Source organism: Hemicordylus capensis, chromosome 3 (assembly GCF_027244095.1).
Source record: "Hemicordylus capensis ecotype Gifberg chromosome 3, rHemCap1.1.pri, whole genome shotgun sequence".
NCBI classification, from domain to species: domain Eukaryota; kingdom Metazoa; phylum Chordata; class Lepidosauria; order Squamata; family Cordylidae; genus Hemicordylus; species Hemicordylus capensis.
The window spans coordinates 288,723,148-288,744,440 of NC_069659.1; the positions used below are offsets into that span (position 1 = coordinate 288,723,148).

Genomic DNA, 21,293 nt, shown 5'->3' on the forward strand with positions numbered 1-21,293 from the left:
GATTAGAATCGGTTGGACAGTGGTTTTCCCCATTACACTCAATGGATGCGAAAGTTGGACTTTAAAGAAGCAAGATAGAAAAAGCATTGATGCTTTTGAACTTTGGTGCTGGAGAAGACTTTTGAGGATACTATGGACAGCCAGGAAAACAAACAAATGGATCATAGAACAAATCAATCCAGAATTTTCACTTGAGGCACAAATGGCCAGACTCAAACTATCACACTTTTGACACATTATGTGAAGCTCCAGCTCCCTGGAGAAATCTATAATGCTGGGGAAAGTTGAAGGAAAGAGAACAGGACGATCAGCAGCAAGGTAGGTGGACTCGATTACGACAGCAATGATGTTACCCAGTTACTTTGGAAGTTTCCTTTTAAAATCAAGTATTCAAGTGGCAGAAATGATTCCTGTTGTCTTGTCTTTAACATTTAAATGGACTCTGAGGACTGTGCATGTGTATGTATTTAAACGCAGATTCACATTCATATATGTGTCAAAGATGAAGAGCCACCAGTCGCAAAAACTCTTTTGTCAGCCTTTTCTCTTTAAAGCAGATTCTCTCATTTTTAATTGTTGTTGCCTGCAGCATTCATCTTGGGTTTCTGCATTTTCTCCTTGCCCGTGATATGTGATTCCTCGTGATTCCCCTGCTAACTTGGCAAAGAGGCACCTTTTAAGTGGTAATTCTATTTAGGGGGGGAGAGTAACTGGCCCTATCCACCCCCAGCACAGTACTTCTTTTAGACTGTGAGCCCTTTGGGGACAGAGATCCATCTTATTTATTATTTCTCTGTTTAAACCACCCTGAGCCATTTTTGGAAGGGTGGCATAGAAATCGAATGAATGAATGAATGAATAAATAAAGTGCACAAAGGAGGAGAACTGGTCTTGTGGTAGCAAGCATGACTTGCCCCCTTAGCTAAGCAGGATCCGCCCTGGTTGATATAAAAGGGAGACTAGAAGTGTGAGCATGTAAGAAATTCCCCTTAGAGGTCGGAGCATCTCTTGGAAGAAGATTAGGTCCCAGGTTCCCCCCCTGGCAGCTGCAAGATAGGGCTGAGAGAGAATCCTGCCTGCAACCTTGGAGAAGCCGCTGCCAGTGACTCTGTGTACAGAACTAGAAAGACCAATGGCCTGACTCGGTATATGGTAGCTTCCTATGTTCCCTTCCAGTTCCGCTCCAACCTCCCCATCAAGAGCAAAAGTCTCTTGAAGAAGCAACCATGACCACATATGCTTTTCAAGACATTTCTGAAAGCTCAGTATGGCGGCACACCGTTCGCCATTCTGTCCCGCACGGCGCCTGTCACGCTCAGCCTCCGAAGGCAACGTGGTGGGTTTGTTTGGGTGTGACGTGTTTAGGCTGCGTCAGCGTCGCCGCTTCCAAGGCGAGGGACGGAAATGTCCGACGACCCGGAAACGTTGCTCTTGGAGGGTGACGAAGATGGCGTGGAATTGCTGTTCTCGGGTCTGGTTTCGACAGGAGTTATGGTGTGGTGGGACCCGGGTATCGAGGTAAGATCATCGTGTTATCTAGCTCGTTGTGGAGAAGTGTGCCGCCGTAGTAAGGGGGGAGCCTGGGTGGGAGGCACTGAGCGGCGGCGGCGGCGGCGGCGATCTCAGGGAGGAGGAGGCCAGGAGGGTGGTTGAGAAAGAAGGGATTTGCGCGTGGGGGTGACACCTTCAGCTGCAGGCTTTCCTGGGCCAGCCCTTCTATGCATAGATCCATAGGCCAATAGGCATACCATGTACACGATCCTAATTCCATTCTCCCTCCTCTTCTCCTCCCACCTCCAGAGAGGGCAGGGAAGGTGTGGCTGTAGATGGAGAGAGGATGAGGGAAAGGGGTTGTCCTCCCTGACTGAGGCCGATCAGCAGCAAAGGGAAGCCGTGGAAGCTTTCTGGTCTTCTCCATCCACCTCTAGCCACCCTTTTCCTCTTGTGCTCTTCATGGGAAGAAAAGAGCTGAATTGTGCTTCCAGTTTTGAATATCCACTTTTTGAAAGGGAAAAAACAAAACACCAGATGCAGTTACTCCATTTCACATACTGTGTTCCATTACGTTTTTATTTGACTTTATGTATGTTATGGTTGGTGACACTGCCTTGAATAACTGGTAGCTTTGCCTTATGTAGTCCTGGAATGCACCACAAAACATGACAAATTGCAGCTTACGTTAATGCAAATTAGTGCCTTTGCTGTATACACATGAAGATAATTTTGTATTGCCTGTTATAAACAGTATATGTTCCATGTAGTTCTTGCTAACAGGTGCTGATGTTATGTACTGCACAACCTCATAAAGGTTTAGAACAGAGTCAGTACCTCACTTTTTCAAGTCATAGCTTTCACACCTATCTAAACATGAACTTTCAATTCTTGTGACTATCATGGACATTACTCCCCGCCGCCCAGAAACAAACATTAAACATAATATCTTCCGTAAGATATTTGTTGCACTTCTATCACTTCTAATAATGACTGGTGTTTTAAGATTAAAACTTTAGAATTCTGGTGTGAAAGCATTCTTTAAATATAGAGCAATATCTTGTGTAATGGTATGCATAAGGCTTTTTGTTAAGCATTTAAAACAAACTTGGACACAAGTACTAGCAAGAAGTTCTGGTAAGAACTCATCTGCCTACTTTCCTTTCACTATCCCTACAACTGGACTAAATTTGGTCCAAATCAGTTACACTCCACAGGTAAGACCTTGTGTCTCAAATGTTCATGCATCTGCCATTTTGAATTGGGGTGGATGACATAATTGCAAACTATGCCCTTGAGTTTTCCCTTCAGCTGTAGGAAATTTGGTTCAAATCAGTTCAGGCACTGCAAATCAGTCCAGGCACTGTGTGTGTGTTTGATGGGACAGACACACACAGAATGCCGGATGATCTCATAAGCTTACTTTCTTTAAGGAAAGTAAGTTAAAAACGTGTCCACATGCTCCACTATTACAGGGAGCTTGAGTAGTAAGCTACTAATCCAGAAGGAATTATTTGTATCAGTTGAGCAGCAAACAATGAAGTGGTTTTAATATCGGGAAGGTTCTCTTTGTCAGTGTTCTTAAAGGTGCCATGATAGTAGTGGGTGGCAGTCATGGGTTTTTTTTTTTGGTTTTTTTGTGGTTTTTTTTTGCAAAAGTTAAATCATTCTTGTTGTTTGCTTCTAAAAATATTCTAAGTTTTTAATTGCCAACAGGTGACAGCTAGATCGTAGGTGCAACTCATTGCAGTTTACAGGGCTCAAACAATATTTTTGTGTGTGCTATGTAGTTAGGCATTGAGTTGATTAATTCCAGAAATGATCATTTTACTATTGAGCATCTATTGAAGATTATTGGTTGAAAACCAGAATAAAAATAAGAAATATGAATTGGTAGAGATCATATCACAGGGTACTGTAGTGCCAGATGAAACTAGGTCTATTTCCTCAATTATTAAGACAGCCATCTGAACTTCAAAAGCTGACACACAAACTTTTAAAATTATATTTTGCACAGACAGTATCATAAAGTAAAAAAGATCTACAGCTTTAGACTGGCTGAGAAAAAGCTTTCACTTGAATGATAGTGAAACTGATGTGTTTTCATATCCTGGAAACATCTGCAATGTAGGGATGTGCCCAGAACCACTCCTCCGCATTTTGGAGGTGGCGGGGGTGCTACCTTAAGGCCGAGGGAGGGTGCATTTAACCCTCCTGCCGCATTTCCCCTGCCGGCGCTCTGTTGTATCAAAGCCCCTTGGGGTGGGAGCTTACCTCCCTGTTGCCGTCCTCGGCTGGAAGTACCGGGTGCGCATGCACGCACATGCACAGCAGACAGGCACGTGCACATGCACCCAGTACTTCCGGCTGAGGATGACAACGGGATGGCAAGGAGGTACACTGCCGCCCCAAGGGGCTTTGATACAATGGAGCGCTGGCGGGGGAAATGTGGCGGGAGAGGTAAGTGCACCCTCCCCCACCCTTAAGGGAGCACCCTCGCTACCTCCGAAATCTGAAATGGCCCTGGTGGCCGAAATGTTTCAGAGGCTTCTATAACGTCCTCCGAAACATTTTGGGCACATCTTTACTACAATGAGTACATTTTGTGCTTGATATATATCTCCTTTGTCAGGTCTCCCCTGTATTCGCAACAGAGAAATGGATTCAGAAAACAAGCACAGAAGACTGATCCCCAGAGGTCTAACTCAGAAGTTAGTAGCAAGCCACAAAGAAGTGTTTTGTCTCCTGCAGCAGAAGATCCAGTCTTTCAAACATCTGCCCGTTCAGTGAAGAAGCTTGTAAAGCCATTTTGCTTTGCAGTTGGGGTAATGATTTTTCAGTCTTGCATATTGTTAACAGCAGTCCTTATGTAACTAACATAAACAGATTGGTTAAGAGGCAAGTTGACTATACAGCAAAAAGCTCCATAGCTGATAGAGGTAGGATTTTGGCAGGCAGAGGCATTGGAACACTGTTTATCTGATATATTTTTATTCCGCCCAAAACATGCATCTCTGGGCAGTTTACAATAGATGACACTATGACAGATGAAAGTGTGATTGTCAACATTCTCTGATCTACAGAACCGAGAGACATGGAAGCCTATAGAGCTGCTTTATAGAGATATTTCAGATCTAAAGATCACAACAGCAGTGAAACGGAATAAAAAGTTAACACATGTGGTATTATAGACCACCTTTTAATTCATGATTGTAGAGGTTACTGTACAGTCAGTTATTGAATCTTCTAATGCCAGTTCGAATACTCTTCGTGTACAATTCTGCATATACCATTTTTCCTGTCCTAGTCGAATACAGATATATTCCTGCATATTACCTGAAACCTTGATTAAATATGTTCCTAATATTGTATAGTTTTCAGGCTTTGCTTTTGGATCAGCTGCTATTTGGCAATATGAAGCTGTTAAATTCAAGGTTGAAAATTATTTCCAAGATACTCGCGCAGACTGGATGGATAAGATGCGACCACAGAAAGGACTGAGCTTCAGAAAACAGGTATGAGGTACTTATTCTAAATATTGACACACATTATATTTTTCCTACAAGCATGGATTAAAACACAAATGCTGTTACACTAATAGAATTCTGCCATTAAAACTAATGGAAATACAACCCTTGTTTGCGGATGTTGGCTGGAATTTTCTCTATTGTGTATTAATAGAGGACGTCTTGGGAACTCTGTGTAATAATCTAAACTTTAACACATCTCAGACAAGATGATGTGGGGAAAGATAAATGAATGTCTTGTGTGTTCAGTATTGAGAACACTAGTATGAATTGTCCCAATGGTACTCAACTCTTTATTAGTTATCAAGAAGACTAGTGAGATTTGTTGGAAATGCAGCCAGGAAAGAGAAGTCCTTATTTGTTGTTGGGAGACTTGCAAAAAAGCAAACAGATTTTGGGCACAGATATAACAAGGCTATTCTCACGCCCAGGTGGGCGGTGGAACCTCCCCACCACCCCACCAACAATCCTCGGTCTTCTCATGGGCGTACTGCCACGCACTGTTGCTCCGTGCCCCAGACACCGGGGCTTTGTTTTCCCGGCCTCCAGGAATCACTCAATGCACTGCTCAAGTGTGATGCATTGGGGGATTCCCTCCAGGAGCCAGGCGCTTTAGGCACACGTGTGTGCTCAGGCTGCAAGCAGCCCAACCATACACATGACCCTGGTGCTGGGGTTAAGGGTGCACTCGCACTCTTAATTCTGGCCAAAGGCTGGGGTTAAAAACTGGGCTACCCATGAGGGCATCACCAGGATTGGGCTTGATCTTGGCAGTGTACACGGGCAGCCAAACCCAGCCAAACTGGGCTGTCTTAGCCTGGGTTTGGCTGCTTGTGTGCATAGCCGTAATATATAAATACAGTATTCAAGGCTAAATTGACAGTAGGCTTCAAAATATGTTTGCTTGATATTTTTTGAAAAAGGACATCACAAGGACGTCTCAAGAGAACCAAATACGATTCCATATATATTTGTAACAGCCAGAGGGACTTATGCCAAATATTGGGAGCCTAAAGAAGTGCCAGTGATAAAATAATGGATGTCAAATTGTAGGACTTTAACTTGTGATTTTATTCATGATGGCTGTGTTCATGGTAGAGGAGGAGGACAGAAAATTAAAACATCTAGGGACAGATGGAACTTGTTCAGTTATAATTGGAATATCAGAATGGCTGGATTAGAAGTACTATAATCTCTTATCTTTACTATGAAATACTTGTGTGTGCTACAGTCGGATCCTCTGCTTTAATTTGGTTTTTGTTTGTAAACATAAAGCATGGAAATACATGTCTCAGTGAAGAAAAAATCCCAAAGAGAATCCTTGTAGATTTCATTAGATTAGGCTTGTTTAAAATGTATCCTTTTAGGTTCTAAAGTTAATACTCAAACATGTTCTTTTGACTCTTTTGAGCCCCTGCTAACTTGGCAAAGAGGCACCTTTTACCGTGGTGATTCTCTTTATTTAGCAGGGGAAGAGTAACTGGCCCTATCCACCTCCAGCACGGTACCTCCAGTGACTGTTGCTGGGGTCTGTTTTGTTTCTTTTTAGACTGTGAGCCCTTTGGGGACAGGGATCCATTTTGTTTGTCTTAATTATTTGTTATTTCTCTGTGTGAACCGCCCTGAGCCATTTTTGGAAAAGTGGTATAGAAATCGAATGAATGAATGAATGAATGAATATATATCACGTGGACCTTAGCATTATGGTACTTTGTTTATTAGGTGCTTAAATGTTTCATGAGCATTCCTACCTTACTCCCTGTTGCAGTCATATGGATTTGTGGGATCATCAGTACTACACAGATATGGGAAACTCTGGAACAAGCAGGGTTTTGTTTTTTACAAGCCTCCTAACCTTCTACTCAGACAAATGCAATCCCCTCACAAAAGCAGTAATTGCTTGCCACCATTCCAGACCAGCATTTTAATTCTCAGTATTTTTCTTTCTACCCTTTAGGCTTTTGGAGGTCTTTTAGTGTCTTCACGGAGATTATTTAGTAGTGTTATACAAACCCCAAACATACCAGTAGCATATACCACAACAGAGCATTTTGTGTAGATAGGTGTAGAAGGTCCAAATATAGAGGCAATTAAAAAAAAAGTTTGCTAGGAAAATATATCACTTGGAAAGCCATCATAAATGGAAATATTTCTTAAAAGCTTTCTACCCTGTGGCAGTGAAGTCCATTCATGCATTAATTACTGGATTCAAAGACCATTTCCAAGCGGTATCCTAGGGCTTAAGAAGCAGATGGCTGGCCGCTATTGCCCTCAAACACAAGATGCTAGGGAGTAAAGAACACTTCACAGTAAGAAAGGGGGAGAAGAAGCTCCTTAACAAAATAAAAAAGTCTACTGGGAAGCTGGAGTCCCATCTCTTTAGTAGGGAAAGATTACTCTGATTGGGAAAAGGGTGACCTGACCACCAACTCCTTGCACATGGAACTATCTTACATGTCAGAGACTGTAAAAGTAAGGCTTTTCAAAAGCCAATCACGAAGGCTTATTTGAAAATGAGGTTTCCATTCTCTGTGCTAATGAAGGTTGATTTGAACTAGACACACTAAATATTGAAATACAGGTTAGTCTAGGAAGGACAACATTTCTAAGTTGCACCTCTCTGGTATTTGTTAAGCTAAGAATGAGAAAGTTGGCTTTAAGCACTTCAGGATACTGCATGGTGATTGGGCAGCCATTAATTAGGCAGGATGGAAAGTGAAGAGAGCAAAGTTTTATTGGATATGTGATGGAGAAATATACATCACTATTAGGCTTGGTGGCTTTGCTGGCTATCTCCCTAACTTGAGTTTCTCCCTTTTAAAAATGAAAGCTAATTCTGTAAAACTGGCCAAAAGGTAGCAAGCATGGCCAGGGTAAGCCAGGTCCATCACATTTGCAGAAAGACTCTGACATGGATCTGGAGTCCAGCCTATTTTGCCAATTTAAGTTTGTATGCCAGTTCAGATGCTGAAGCTGAGACAGAACAGCAGGCACTGTGCTATATCCTTTGGCCACTTTGAGTAAGCAGGGAAAGCAAGAGTCAAATGTGTACTTCAGGAGTAGGCTGTACTAAATTCTTCTCTCCCTCTGCAAGCCCCTTGTGCTGTTTTTTCTTAAAACCTGTTGATGGTAGACTAGCACTGTATTTCACTTCCTCTTCCCACTCCTCATCATGATTCTAAAATGTGTAACACAGACAGTGGCAGGAAAAATAATATGAAGATTTGGATGCAGACTTAGTGTATGAATTGTAAAGATGAGGGTAAAAAGCATTGTAAAAGAAATTGGAAAATCTAAGCAAGTACAATTAGCTTATATCAGGGCTACACAACTTTGGCCCTACAGCTGTTTTTGGACTAAAACTCCCATCATCCCCAGCCATAGTGGCCAATAGGAATGATGGGAATTGTAGTCCAACAACAGCTGGAGGGCCAATGTTGTGTGGCCCTGGTTTATACTAACAGGAAGAACTGTAGTGTAATTCTCATTGAAAAGAGCATTCTTGTATATAGCTACTTTTTTCTGAGGGAAAGTTCAGGGATTGATTATTCCTTTCTTTGCCTGAAAACTTTATTTTCTTAGATGCTTCTGAGTGCAAAAATGTTTTGCATAACATTTATTTGTGGCATATGGAGAGACTATATATCTTGGATGACCAGATGATGAATTTGCTCAATCTCTTTCAGATTAACCTGTGGTGGAATAGTCTGAGCAAGGGGCAACGTGCTGTGTCAGGTTTGTGTTAGCTTACAAGTATTAGACATTCTCAGGAAGAAAAATATGGCAAACAGGTACAGTATGTAACTGGTTGGCTTTCATACCATGCTTACAAATTGTTAGACCTAAGGCACCTATGTGCTTTTTTGAGCCTCTACATATTTATATCTTGTCCTAACATTATTTAAATCTTATAGTACACCTACTAAATTATATGGGAAATGGTGCAATTGTGATGCAATGGTGCAATTGTAGGGAGAGAATCACCAATGAAGTCTAACACAGACATTTTGAATTTCAGAAGAGGAAACGTCTCTAAAATGAGGAGTATGGTGGAAAGAAAGCTGAAAGGGAAAACCAGGAGAGTCACTTCGCTCCAGAGTGCATGGAGTTTACTCAAAACCACAATACTAGAAGCCCAGTTAGATTGTATACCCCAAAGGAGGAAAGGTACCACTAAGTCTAGGAGGATGACAGCATGGCTAATGGGTACTGTCAAGGAAGCCATAAAAGGGAAGAAGACTTCCTTCTGAAATTGGAAGGCCTGTCCAAATGAAGAGAACAGAAAGGAGCACAAACTCTGGCAAAAGAAATGCAAGGTGACAATAAGGGAGGCAAAAGAGAGTTTGAGGAACATTTAGCCAAAAGTATCAAGGGGAATAACAAAAACTTCTTTAAATACATCAGAAGCAGGAAACCTGCCAGGGAGATGGTTGGACCATTAGACAATGAAGGAGTGAAAGGGATTATTAAGGAGGATATGGAGGTTGCAGAGAAGCTAAATGTGTTCTTTGCATCCATCTTCACGGCAGAGGATACTGAGCATATGTACCTGTTCCTGAACCAGGCTTTTTAGGGATGGAGGCTAAAGAACTGAGTCAGATAGAAGTGACAAGAGATGATGTTCTAAACTGTCTGGGAAAACTGAAAACTATTGATAAACCTGCCCTACAAGAATTTGTCCAAGCCCCTTTTGAAGCCTTTTAAAGGAAGTTAGTGACCATCACCACATCCTGTGGCAGAGAATTCTATAGGTGAATTATGTGTTGTGTGAAAAAAGTACTTGTTTGTTGTTCCTAAATTTCCTGGCCTTCAGTTTCATGGGATAACCCCTGATTCTAGTGTTGTCTCTCCCCATAATCGCATCTTTTCCAGAGTAAAACCTCCAGATGCCTTGCTTCATAAGGAAGGTGCTCCAGGTCTCTGATCATCTTGGTTGCCCCCTTCTGCACCTTTTCCAGTTCTACAATGTCATTCCTAAGATACGGTGACCAGAACTGCGTGCACTACTCCAAATGTGGCTGCACAATAAATTTGTATAAGGGCACTATAATATTAGTGTAGCGAATTGTGGGTAGTGGGCAATTTCCCTTTCCTCTCTGACTCAGCCAGCAACCAGGCGAATGATTAACTGACTGGCCAGATTTAACTAGTTCTGCAGCACAAGGGAGACTTTAGTGCTAAGTCATCCCTTTCCTGTGCTCTGAGGGAGTTCTGAGAAGCAGACTAGCTGGTTTTAAAATGTTTTAATTTTTAAACCCAGAAAAGTGAAGAAAAGATTCTGGTAAACCCAGAAGTCCTGGTAGTTTAAAACTCTGCCACCAAATCACTGCTTAGAAAGTCTTTCCCAATGGGGTTTGGGTGACTAGCAATCCCTTTTTCACTTTGCTTCCCCTTGCTTGTAGGCAAGAATAAAACTTTTCTCTCTCATGCATCTGCCTGCACGTGGAATTAATTGTTAATTTGGCCAAGCTCTCCTTGAGACGTGTTCTGCACCAGAAAAAATACCCCCCTTCTCCTGCTCAGTTAGTACTCAGCTCCCTGACACTTGTAAAAAGTAAAGAATAGAGAAAAAAACCGCCTTGGGATTGCTTTAATGAAAGGTGGTATATAAATTTATCAATCAATCAATCAATCAATAAGACATTTTTATTAAAATTACTACAAACTAGTTCTATCTTAGGCTTTTAGCTTTTTAGATACACTTAAAAATGTTTAACTTGGTTACAAGAATGCTTCAGTATGCCTTGCTGGTTCTAAGGTAGCACACTTTGAAATCTGTGTTATGTAGTTGCAAAGAACAGATATTTAGGAAAATGCAAAGCACACACACAAAGAAATATAAATTCCTGACATGAAGTCTGACTAAACAAACTTTTCCCTAGACTAAATTCCCGAAGCTGAAGCCCTAGCTCCTTTCTTCTTGAACTCACCAAACTCCTGATGAGAATCAAGCCTTCTGCAGCTCTCTCACCCTGAGAGACTATCCTGCAGCCTCTGCCATGAGGCAGCCGACCCCATGCTAGTCCGTACTCTGCTGACTGCCTCCTTCTTGTTCCCAGCGATCCCAGCAACTGCTCTCCTGTCCCACCCACCTGGTCGACCTGGTTGGTCGAGTGCTGGAGGTCACCAGCCTGTCAGTCAAGACAGGGGTTAACTTCCTGTTAACCCTTTAGTGACGGGAGACTATTTGCTACAATTAGTATCGTGCCCCCATCCCCCAGTCCCCTTCCTAATGATCCCTAGCATGGAAACTGCCTTTTTCACAGCTGCCGCACACTGAATTGACACTTTCAACAAGCTGTCCACCATGACCCCAACATCTCTCTCCTTGCCAGTCACTGACAGATCAGACCCCTTCAGTATTTCTGTAAAGTTGGGGTTTTTTGACTCAATATGCATCACTTGACACTTGCTTACACTAACTACATTTGCCATTTTGTTGCCCACTCACCCAATTTGCAAATATCCTTTTGGAGTTTCTCACAATCTGTTTTGGATTTCACTGCCCTGAATAGTGTAGTGTCATCTGCAAATCTGGCCGCTTCACTGCTTACCTCAACTTCTAGATCATTTATGAACAAGTTAAAGAGCACTGGTCCCTCCACTGATCTTTGGGGGACCCCACGTCTTACTTCCCTCCATTGTGAAAACTGTCAATTTATTCCTACCTTCTGTTTCCTGTACTTCAACCAGTTACTAATCCACACATGAACCTGTCCCTTTATTTCTACACATGAACCTGTCCCCATTAAACCTGCAAAGTTTACTCAAGAGCCTTTAGTGGGGAACTTTGTCAAAAGCTTTTTGGAAGTCCAAGTCTACTACATCAACTGGATCACCTTTATCCACATGCCTGTTGACACTCAAAAGAACTCCAAAAGGTTAGTTAGGCAAGACTTATCCTTGCAGAAGCCATTCTTGTTCTCCTTCAGCAAGGCCTATTCTTCTATATGTTTTAACAGTTTTGTCCTTAAGTATGCATTTCCATCAATTTACCTGGCACAGAAGCTAACCAGACTGTAATTTCCCTAATTTCCCCTGGATCCTTTTTTGAAAATTTGAGTTACATTAACTACTTTCCAGTCTTCTGTTACAAAGCCTGATTGTAGGGAAATGTTACATATTTTTGCTAGGAGATAAACAATTTCAAATTGGGAGTTCTTTCAGAACTCTTGGGTGGGTGCCATTTGGCCCTGGCAAATTGTTAACTTTCAGTTTTTCAAGATGGTTTAGGACATTTGCATCCATTATTGTCTCTATGCATTTCTTTTGCCAGAGGTCCCTCCACCCCTTCTCTTCATTTTGGCAGGACTTCCTTCCATTTTCTGAAGGAAGTCATCTTCGCTTTTTATTGCTTCCCTGACTTTGCTTGTTAGCCATGCTGGCATCCTCTTGAACTTGGTGTAGTGCCTTTCTTCCTTGGTGTACATTCCAACTGAGCTTCTGTTGTGGTTTTAAATGTTCCATGCTTTCTGGGATGATTTTACCTTCCTGACTTGCCTGTTCAGCTTCCTTTTTACCAGTTCCTGAATTTTAGAGAAGTTTCCTCTACTGAAATCCCATGCATCTGTGTTGGACTTCCTTGGCAGTGCTCCACTCACATATAAGCTGAATTGGATCACACTATGGTCACTATTCCCCAATGGCTCTTCAACTGACATCTCGTACGAGGTCCTGGGCACCACTCAGGATTAAGTCCATGATTGCCTTTTCTCTGCTTAGGAACATAGGAAGCTGCCATATACTGAGTCAGACCATTGGTCCATCTTGCTCAGTATTGCCTTCACAGAGTGGCAGCAGCTTCTCCAAGGTTGCAGGCAGGAATCTCTCTTTGTCGTATCTTGGAGAAGCCAGGGAGGGAATGTGAAACCTTCTGCTCTTCCCAGAGCAGCTCCATCCCTTGAGGGGAATATCTTACAGTGCTTGCACTTCTGGTCTCCCATTCATATGCAACCAGGGCAGACCCTGCTTAGCTACGGGGACAAGTGATGCTTGCTACCACAAGACCAGCTCTCCTCTCCTCTCTGGTTGGTTTTCTCTTGTTGGTTCCAACCTGAGACCTTGGGTTAGGGTGGTATAAAAATGCACTAAATAATAATAATAAATAATAATTAATAATAATAATTAATAATAATAATAATAATAATATAATATTAATAATAACCAATTGTTCTAAGGCACAGGCATTTAGCATATCTAGGAATCTGGCCTCTGTCAATACCCGCATGTGAATTTACCCAGTCTATGTGAAGGTAGTTAAAGTTGCCCATTATTACTGCGATGTCTCTTTTTGATGCCTCTTATTTGCTTCTCTAGCTCCATGTCACTCTCAGCATTTTGATCTGGAGGGTGATAGCACATCCATAGTAACATCTTTCTTAAGAACATAGGAAGCTGCTATATACTGAGTCAGACCATTGGTCCATCTAGCTCAGTATTATCTACACAGACTGGCAGTGGCTTTTCCAAAGCTGCAGGCAGGAATCTCTCTCAGCCTATCTTGAAGATGCCAGGAATCGTATTGTCACCCATAATGAATCTGTGGAGAACTCTGGTCCTCCTAGGTTTTCTAGCTTTTTGGATTCTATCCTTTTTTGAATGCTACTCTACCCCAAATCTGTAGACTTTGTATCCAGGAATAAGTGTCCCACTTGTTCTCATTGTTCTGCCAGATTGCCTTTATGCCCACTAGAAAGTTCAGTGTATTAACAGGATATCACAAGGACTTTACTTAATGCAGTTATTAAATGTTTTGGACATAGTTCTCACAATTTAAAAAAGGGGACTGATAAATCAACATTCCCAGAAGATAACAGAGATTATCTAGTAAATGCAGGATATGTTCTCCATATTTGTGTTAAAGAAAACTTCTCATCTTCATTTCTCCTGTACTTCATTAGTCAGTAGGAAGCAAATCTATTCATTAGTATTTTGTGGGTGATCTATAATACACATGTGCATAATTGTTTATAATAGACATGAATGAACAATGTATTTCTGTGTGTTGTGAACTGGAAGGGACATGAGAGCCTAACTTTGGTTTTGTTCTAGTAGTTCTAAAAAAAATTCTTCTTGAATTCAATGATTCTGTATTAAATTCACCTGAAAAAACTACTCTCTTGTGGCAGCTGGAATTACAAGAATTAATTTTTTGAGTGTATACATTGAAGCACTTGCCTTGTTCGCTTTACTGAACTTCTTTTTTTAATTTGTAGGCATTATAGCTTCAAATGTCTTAGTATTCTGTTTATGGCGGATACCTTCTTTGCAGCGAATAATGATCACATATTTCACATCGAATCCAGCTTCTCGTAAGTGTATTTTAATTATAGTTCATCCAAATTTGTGAAGATTATATAGTTGTGTTTTTGATCTGAAACTGTGATTTAACAGTCTGGTTCAAGGAAATAAAAATTCCTTGAAATGAGTTCAGCAGTACAAATAGCTCTGAAGGAAGGATTCAGAAACTTATTTTATTTTTTAAAAATGTATATTCCACCTTTCATGTCCAAAAAATAAAATAAAATAAAATAAATAAAGGCTCTAACAATTTGATAAAAAATAAAACCATATACCAAGAGCAGTACAAAATTAAGAAACAGATCACCAAGGGGCGACAGAGATAATACCAAAAAGAGAATTAGAAGGCTTGGTAAAACCATTGTTTCCTCACAACTATTGTTTTAGAGCTGAATGGTAGTATTGGATTTTAGATTAACAGTTTTGAAAAGCAAAGCAGACCAATCTACATCTCGTGCTCAGTTTCCACTCTGTGTCAACTTATGAAGTGTGAATGGAAAAATAAAATACTAAAATGATCTAATTGTTGCTTTTTTGTGTTCTCCTAGGAGTTTTGTGCTTTCCCATGCTGCTGTCTACATTTAGTCATTTTTCATTTCTGCACATGGCAGCCAACATGTATGTTCTGTGGAGCTTTTCAACGAGTATAGTCTCTCTTTTGGGACGTGAGCAATTCATGGCAATGTATCTCTCTGCAGGTAAGAAGCCTGTAACACTAGTCATTTTTGTTTCTGGGTTGTTAAGGTAACTGTATACACAGAAAGCGACTTCATATGGTATAAAATCTTATTAATTGCTGTGAGAGAATGAATTGAGTTTTATAAGTAATTGGGGGGGACAGCTGGAATTCTCTAGCACAACTCCCTTTAAAATGTTTAAATGAGGAGCTCCCAGTCAGTGGCCTACAGCCAAACTGATTCCATGTGGGGAATACATCTGTGCATGGAGGGGTGGGGTGACGAGGCTGCCTGAAAATGTGCCCCTTGCGGGTCATGGGACCATCAAGAAGATACATTCAAGGGAGACAGGCAGCAGTGGCACCATTTTAAGTTAGAATTCTTTCTTTCTTTTAGGAGACTTTTTGGGAGGGCAGTTGCCAGATGGAAAGGTGAATGGGGCTTTATGTGTAACTGTGTGGCGCAAAGGAATTTTGGCAAGTGCACAATGGCAAACTGCACTTGCCAAAATCCTCTCTTCTAAACAGCTATAAAGGAGAGAAACTAACAGGTATTGCAAAAAAATAAAAAAGAAATAAATTTAAAAAACAAAATAGGTCCTGCAGGTTTGGATGAAAGGTGAATTTTGGACCTGAACAGGTTGAAGATTTTACCCTTTATTTAGAAATATTGGCTATTAGCAGTGGGTAGTGAGAGAAGTAAAGATGGCATAGAGTAAGCTTACTCTGTCCCAGGCTTGTAGACAGAAGATCAAGGGAAAAGAGGAAGCTTTAAAGTCCAGGGTGTATCTTAAAGTCCTGGAATGAGGAACTAATGAGGAGCAAAAAGCCCATGAAACTAGTCTCAGTGCAGTCAGCCAAGACTACTTTGGAAGCAGAGCATGCTTCCTGGTTGGTAGGTACTTTTTATTCTGGAAGCAGCCTGTTTCTGCCTCTTATAGGGAGGCCCAGTTCTCTAAAAACTAATGGTTTAATATAACTAGTATAGTAAAGAGATTTACTACTAGTAGTAAAGAGATGATATTAAGCTGGCCATATCAGTGATATTTCCTAACAAGTTTTATTTTTCTAGGGGTTATTTCCACATTTGCTAGTTATGTTTGCAAGATGGCCACAGGAAGATTCGGACCATCACTTGGAGCTGTAAGTTTGTTTATTATTTATTTAAAATATTTATATCCTCCTCCAACACAATACTGTGTTTGGCTACTCACAACAGTAAAAGTAATATACAATTTAAAATGGTAAAACAAATCACAGTAGAGAATTTTAAAAAAAACCCATCGAACTGTAAAAAAAAAAACCCCAAGAAGATTAAAAGGTCTCTCTATACAAATAGGTTTTAAGATCTTTTTTTTAAAACCTAAGGCAGGGAGCATGGTGAAGCTCTTCTGGGAAGGCATTCCAGAGCCTAATGAAGTTCTAATGAAAAGCAAAGAAATCTACCTGCTTTTCAGAAGCTGATCCGGAAGCATACATTTTTTTCTGCTTTAAGCAGAAGTCAAGATATGCTTGGGGGAAAAGCTACAGTGGAGATGATCATGGGACTGTAATGAAATTTGAGGATTTTTCTATTTTTAAAAATTAAGCTTCTAGGTAGATAGTCATCCTGTTAAATTATTTGGGGAAAAAATATCTTCATCAGATAAACTGGTTCTCAAGAAATGTTGCATTAAAGTTTTGGTTTTATGTACTTGTCTTTTTCTGTTGGGAGAGTGGGGCATCTAGTATGAATTTAGATTTTAATCTTGCAAGAATAGAAAGAGCTGGTTGGGTTCAGCCATGTTATGATTCTAGACCTCAGTTGTGAAAATGTATTTGAAAGCAAGCTCTGCTTTTTTTCTTCTTCCATTAAATAGTTTCCTAGTAAATTTTAGGATTGCTCTACTGCTAGATCTCAGAATAAACAAGTCTGGATTAATTTGCACTGAGTTCAATGGAATTTGCCTCCAAATTCCTTTAACTCAGTGGGGCTGACTTCTGAGTAAAACATGAATGGGATGAGGCTACAAGCTAGCTTAGTTACATCTTTAGTTGAGCTTGTCAATAAGCTGTGTCCCCCGTCTCCCCCCCCCCGCCCCGGTTGATATTAGTGCACAGAATTCTATCTTAAAGCTTTTTAATATTTGAAATGGTTCATCTCTGGGCAGGCAGCATCCTAAGATTTTTAAAGAGAAGGGATTCGCTGCAAACTCCTTCATGAAATAATTTTCCAAGTGACTGTGGGATTTCTCTTAACATTTTGAGCCTTTGCAGCTGGTAGAACTGGTCTCGTATTGCAGAGGAAGGCGTTAGATAACGCAGGAGCTGCTCATTGCTCCCAAGCGTATCTGAAGTAGCTCTCCAGGTGTTTGGACTAGGGATGCGCATGAACTGGTGGCAGGGAGGGGTTTACAATTAAGGAGCAGAGAGGGTGCGCTTAACACACACACACACACACACACGGCGGTGTTTCCCTGCTGGCGCTGTGCTCAGAATCGCTGGCACAGGGTGGCAGCATACCCTCTTGCCACCCCAGTCAGCATCAGGCCAGAAGTTTTAATTGTACATTGTTTTAATGTCATTCTAGTCAGGTGCTATAATGACCGTCCTTGCAGCGGTATGTACGAAGATGCCAGAAGCCAAGTTAGCCATTATATTTCTTCCAATGTTCACATTTACCGCTGGAAATGTAAGTACCTTTGAATAACTAAAGGGGTCCATCTTTTCCTTTGTTAATGTCTTGCCAGAGTTCAAGAGATGCGTTCTTGTACAGAACATTGTGCTCTCTTACACTAGGGGGTGCTTTTGATGAGTTGCTTTATGCAGAGTTTCACTCTGAATCTTTAGTGTGTTAAAAAGCTCAAAGAGTATTGTGGAAAATGGCACAAATCTATTGCTCAAAGCATAGGTTGATGATCGCTTTCAGTTCAAAAGCATAGGGTGATGATCGCTTTTAGGGGCTTCCATCCAAGAGACTGGTTAACTTTACAGTGGCTTTCCTTCAGCAATGCTGCAACATCACTTATTGTGCCCTCAGTGTGTTCATGCTGAACCTTAAAGGGAACTACTCAACTAGCTGAAAACTTGGTGTTTATGTTGCTGAATCTCAGTTGTCTGAAAAGTAGTGCTTTCTTTTTTAAATGAATTAAATGCAAAATTTAAAAGGGTGTTTGCAGGGGGGAATTGAAATGTAGCAGTGCTTTCAAAAGTTAACTTGCAACAGCTTTTGATACAGCTTTTATGTAAAGTAGTGAATTGTAAATTTACTGGCACAGTCTTGGTTGAGTGAATAGAATACTATAGAAAGAGTGTAGCCTCTTCCACCTGCTAAGATCAGTTGTTCCCATAGTTTTTTAAACTCTACTAATTTGAATAATATTTTAATACCCTTATACCAAACTATGGTACGGCCACACCTGGAGTACTGTGTACAATTCTGGTCACCTCATCTTAAAAAGGACATTGTAGAAATGGAAAAGGTGCAGAAGAGGACAGCCAAGATGATCAGGGGCCTAGAGCACCTTTCTTATGAGGCAAGGCTACAACGTCTGGGGCTATTTAGTTTAGAAAAAAGACTGTGGGGAGACACGATGGAGGTCTATAAAATCATGCATGGAGTGGAGAAAGTGGATAGAGAGAAATTCTTCTCCCTCTCCCATAACACTAGAACCAGGGGTCATCCCATGAAATTGATTGCCAGGAAATTTAGGACCAACAAATGGAGGTACTCTTTTATACAATGCATAATCAACTTGTGGAATTCTCTGCCACCAGATGTGGTGACAGCCAACAGCCTGGATTGCTTTAAGAGGGATTTGGATAACTTCATGGAGGACAGGTCTATCAACGGCGACAAGTCGGAGGGCTATAGGCCACCTCCAGCCTCAGAGGCAGGAAGCTTCTGAGTACCAGTTGCAGAAGAGTAACAGCAGGGGGGAGGGCATGTCCTTAACTCCTGCCTGTGGCTTCCAGCAGCATCTGGTGGGCCACTGTGCGAAACAGGATGCTGGACTAGATGGGCCTTGGGCCTGATCCAGCAGGGCTGTTCTTATGTTATGAATTTTGTTTTTGTTTATCCTCATTGCTCACCTGTAGGTTGCTGTGATTTTTTTTTCCCTTTCACCTGCTACTATCTTCCATATGAGGAACTGAGGACAGGAAATGCTTGCTTGCTTGCTTGCTTGCTTGCTTAAGTCTATTCAGTTATTCAGTGCTAGAGCTAGAAGTGGGGATTTTTATCCATATCTGAGTGCAGGCTTTGCATTCATTCTTAAACTATTGCCTAGGCATGGCTGAAGATAACTTGTGAATGAGGGAATCATACTATTTATTTATTTATTTAATTAATTTCTATATTGCCCTTCCAAAAATGGCTCGGGACAGTTTTTAGGAGAGATGTTACATTATTCCAGTGTTTGTGAGCTGCTGAAACATGAGTGAATGTTGGAGTCTTACCAATGCTGCATTTCTCATTTACCCATGTCTAGGCTTTAAAGGCCATTATTGCAATGGACACCGTAGGACTTGTTTTGGGTTGGAAATTCTTTGATCATGCAGCACACCTTGGGGGAGCCCTGTTTGGCATGTAAGTTTTTATGCCTTGTTAATGACAGAGTGATATTTCAGTTGTTATCTATCTTTTTATTTGTTTAAAATGCCAGCCTGTTTAAATATGCCAGTTCTGATGTTGCTAAAGTTAAGTTATTGCTGAGAATTGTTTTCAGTAAGACTGGCTTCATGCCATTCATCTTGTAAATAATGACTGACATCCAGACTAGCACTGTGTTGGTGCAGCAGTGTTGACTAATGCTGTGCTTTTGTACAAGGATGGAGGGCAGTTTTTGCCAATCTCCCCTTTCCTCTGAAGCCCACTGTGCTTCACAGGACCCTTGGGCATGTTTTTGGAAGTCATGATGAGTTCCAGAAGCAAGGGGGTTTGGCAAAAAGGGCCTCTCTTGCAAAGGCACTGCATTAGTTTAGATGTCTGCATGGTTGCACCAGCTAGCCTGGAAATCAGTTGCTTTTTAGACAGTCTTATGTATTATGTACATAAATTTCAATTGAGATTTTTCATTTTTTTTAAAGCTGGTATGTACTATATGGGAATAAACTTATATGGAAGAACAGAGAACCACTTGTGAAGATTTGGCATGCAGTGAGGACTAGCGGCCCAAGAAAATGATGTGAGGCTTGTGTTTGCTGCGGTTTTAGAAGATACGTGGACAGGAATGGTGTGCTACTTTAAAGATGAGTCATCGCATTACTACACAGAAAGTATTGGGATCTTTAGTTCTAACTGAATAACCTACACTTGAAACATAACATTTTTGGTATATGTGACAGAGTTGAACCAATACAGATTTATATCTTATTGCTTTATGAAAAGCAAGTCTGTATAATTCCCCAGCTTATTTTGGTATTAAAATGAAATTGGATCAGTGGCTTCAGTTTTGTTTTGTTTTTTTAATTTTGATTCTCAAGGTAAGTCCATTTTTAATTAAGAGATTTATAATGTAACCTGTAGAAAATGAGTGTACTTGCCCCAAGCTTGCAGTCCATTAGAAGAATTGTAGTATTACACAACATTGCAAGTTGTGTCAATTTCCTGGTGTAGGTAGGTGGTTTTCCTTTTAGCAGTAATCCTGATACGACACAGCCATGGTTCATAAACTGTATTTTTCTTATACAGATAAAAGCTTAGAGCTTATCCAAGCTATAGATAGGAACATACTTACACAGACGTCCTATAGAGTATAAGGGCGATAGCATTATAGATGTTGAGCCCCAGCATGCATTATAAAGTATGAGATGTTGGCAGACAGATTTAGGTCCAGACTTTGTTGTTGTTTTTGTTTGACTGCTTTTCAATAATTTAAAAAAAATTCTCAAAATTGTTCACATTGCAGAGAAATGGGCAGAACATGTCTGTCCCAAAGGGTTAAAGAAAAATACATACTAGACCAGCAACAGCCACTGGAAAAGATGCTATGCTGGTCTGAAAAGGGACAATTGTTTCCCCCCTGCTTAAGAGAGAGCCCCAGCTTAAGAATGTGCCTTCCAGACAACCAGATGTGTTAATGGTACTGCCCCGGGGTGATTGGTGAACATCCCTAAATTTGTGTTCGGGCTTGCGTGGGGAAATTAGCTCAGAAATGAACAGTTTGCCGTCAGATTAAATTTACACAAAGTTGTGGACCCAGGAAGTGATTGGATTGAGGCAAGGCTGAAGTTTCAAAACCCAAAAGAAGGTTTTATTGGAGGGAGGGATACAGTGGAAAGAAATGTGTGGTTAAAGCAATCCTATTAAAGATATGTTC

General features: G+C 40.9%; 1 protein-coding gene across 1 annotated transcript; it reads left to right on the forward strand.

The window, feature by feature from the left end:
• The first annotated feature begins 1,385 nt into the window (after positions 1 to 1,385).
• On the forward strand, positions 1,386 to 20,417 carry PARL (presenilin associated rhomboid like). The gene is made up of 10 exons (XM_053310467.1): positions 1,386 to 1,518; positions 4,124 to 4,316; positions 4,866 to 5,006; positions 8,705 to 8,753; positions 14,234 to 14,329; positions 14,867 to 15,016; positions 16,067 to 16,137; positions 17,564 to 17,665; positions 19,464 to 19,561; positions 20,062 to 20,417. The coding sequence occupies exons 1-10, from the start codon at positions 1,448 to 1,450 to the stop codon at positions 20,156 to 20,158; spliced, it is 1,068 nt and encodes a 355-aa protein (XP_053166442.1). The 5' UTR covers positions 1,386 to 1,447; the 3' UTR covers positions 20,159 to 20,417.
• Positions 20,418 to 21,293: the final 876 nt, after the last annotated feature.

Excerpts from the sequence above, each read along its gene's own strand:
- PARL (XM_053310467.1), top strand. The coding sequence starts at position 1,448 with ATGGCGTGGAATTGCTGTTCTCGGGTCTGGTTTCGACAGGAGTTATGG. Across the intron at positions 5,007-8,704 it reads GACTGAGCTTCAGAAAACAG|ATTAACCTGTGGTGGAATAG; the intron begins GTATGAGGTACT and ends AATCTCTTTCAG. Across the intron at positions 17,666-19,463 it reads TCACATTTACCGCTGGAAAT|GCTTTAAAGGCCATTATTGC; the intron begins GTAAGTACCTTT and ends ACCCATGTCTAG.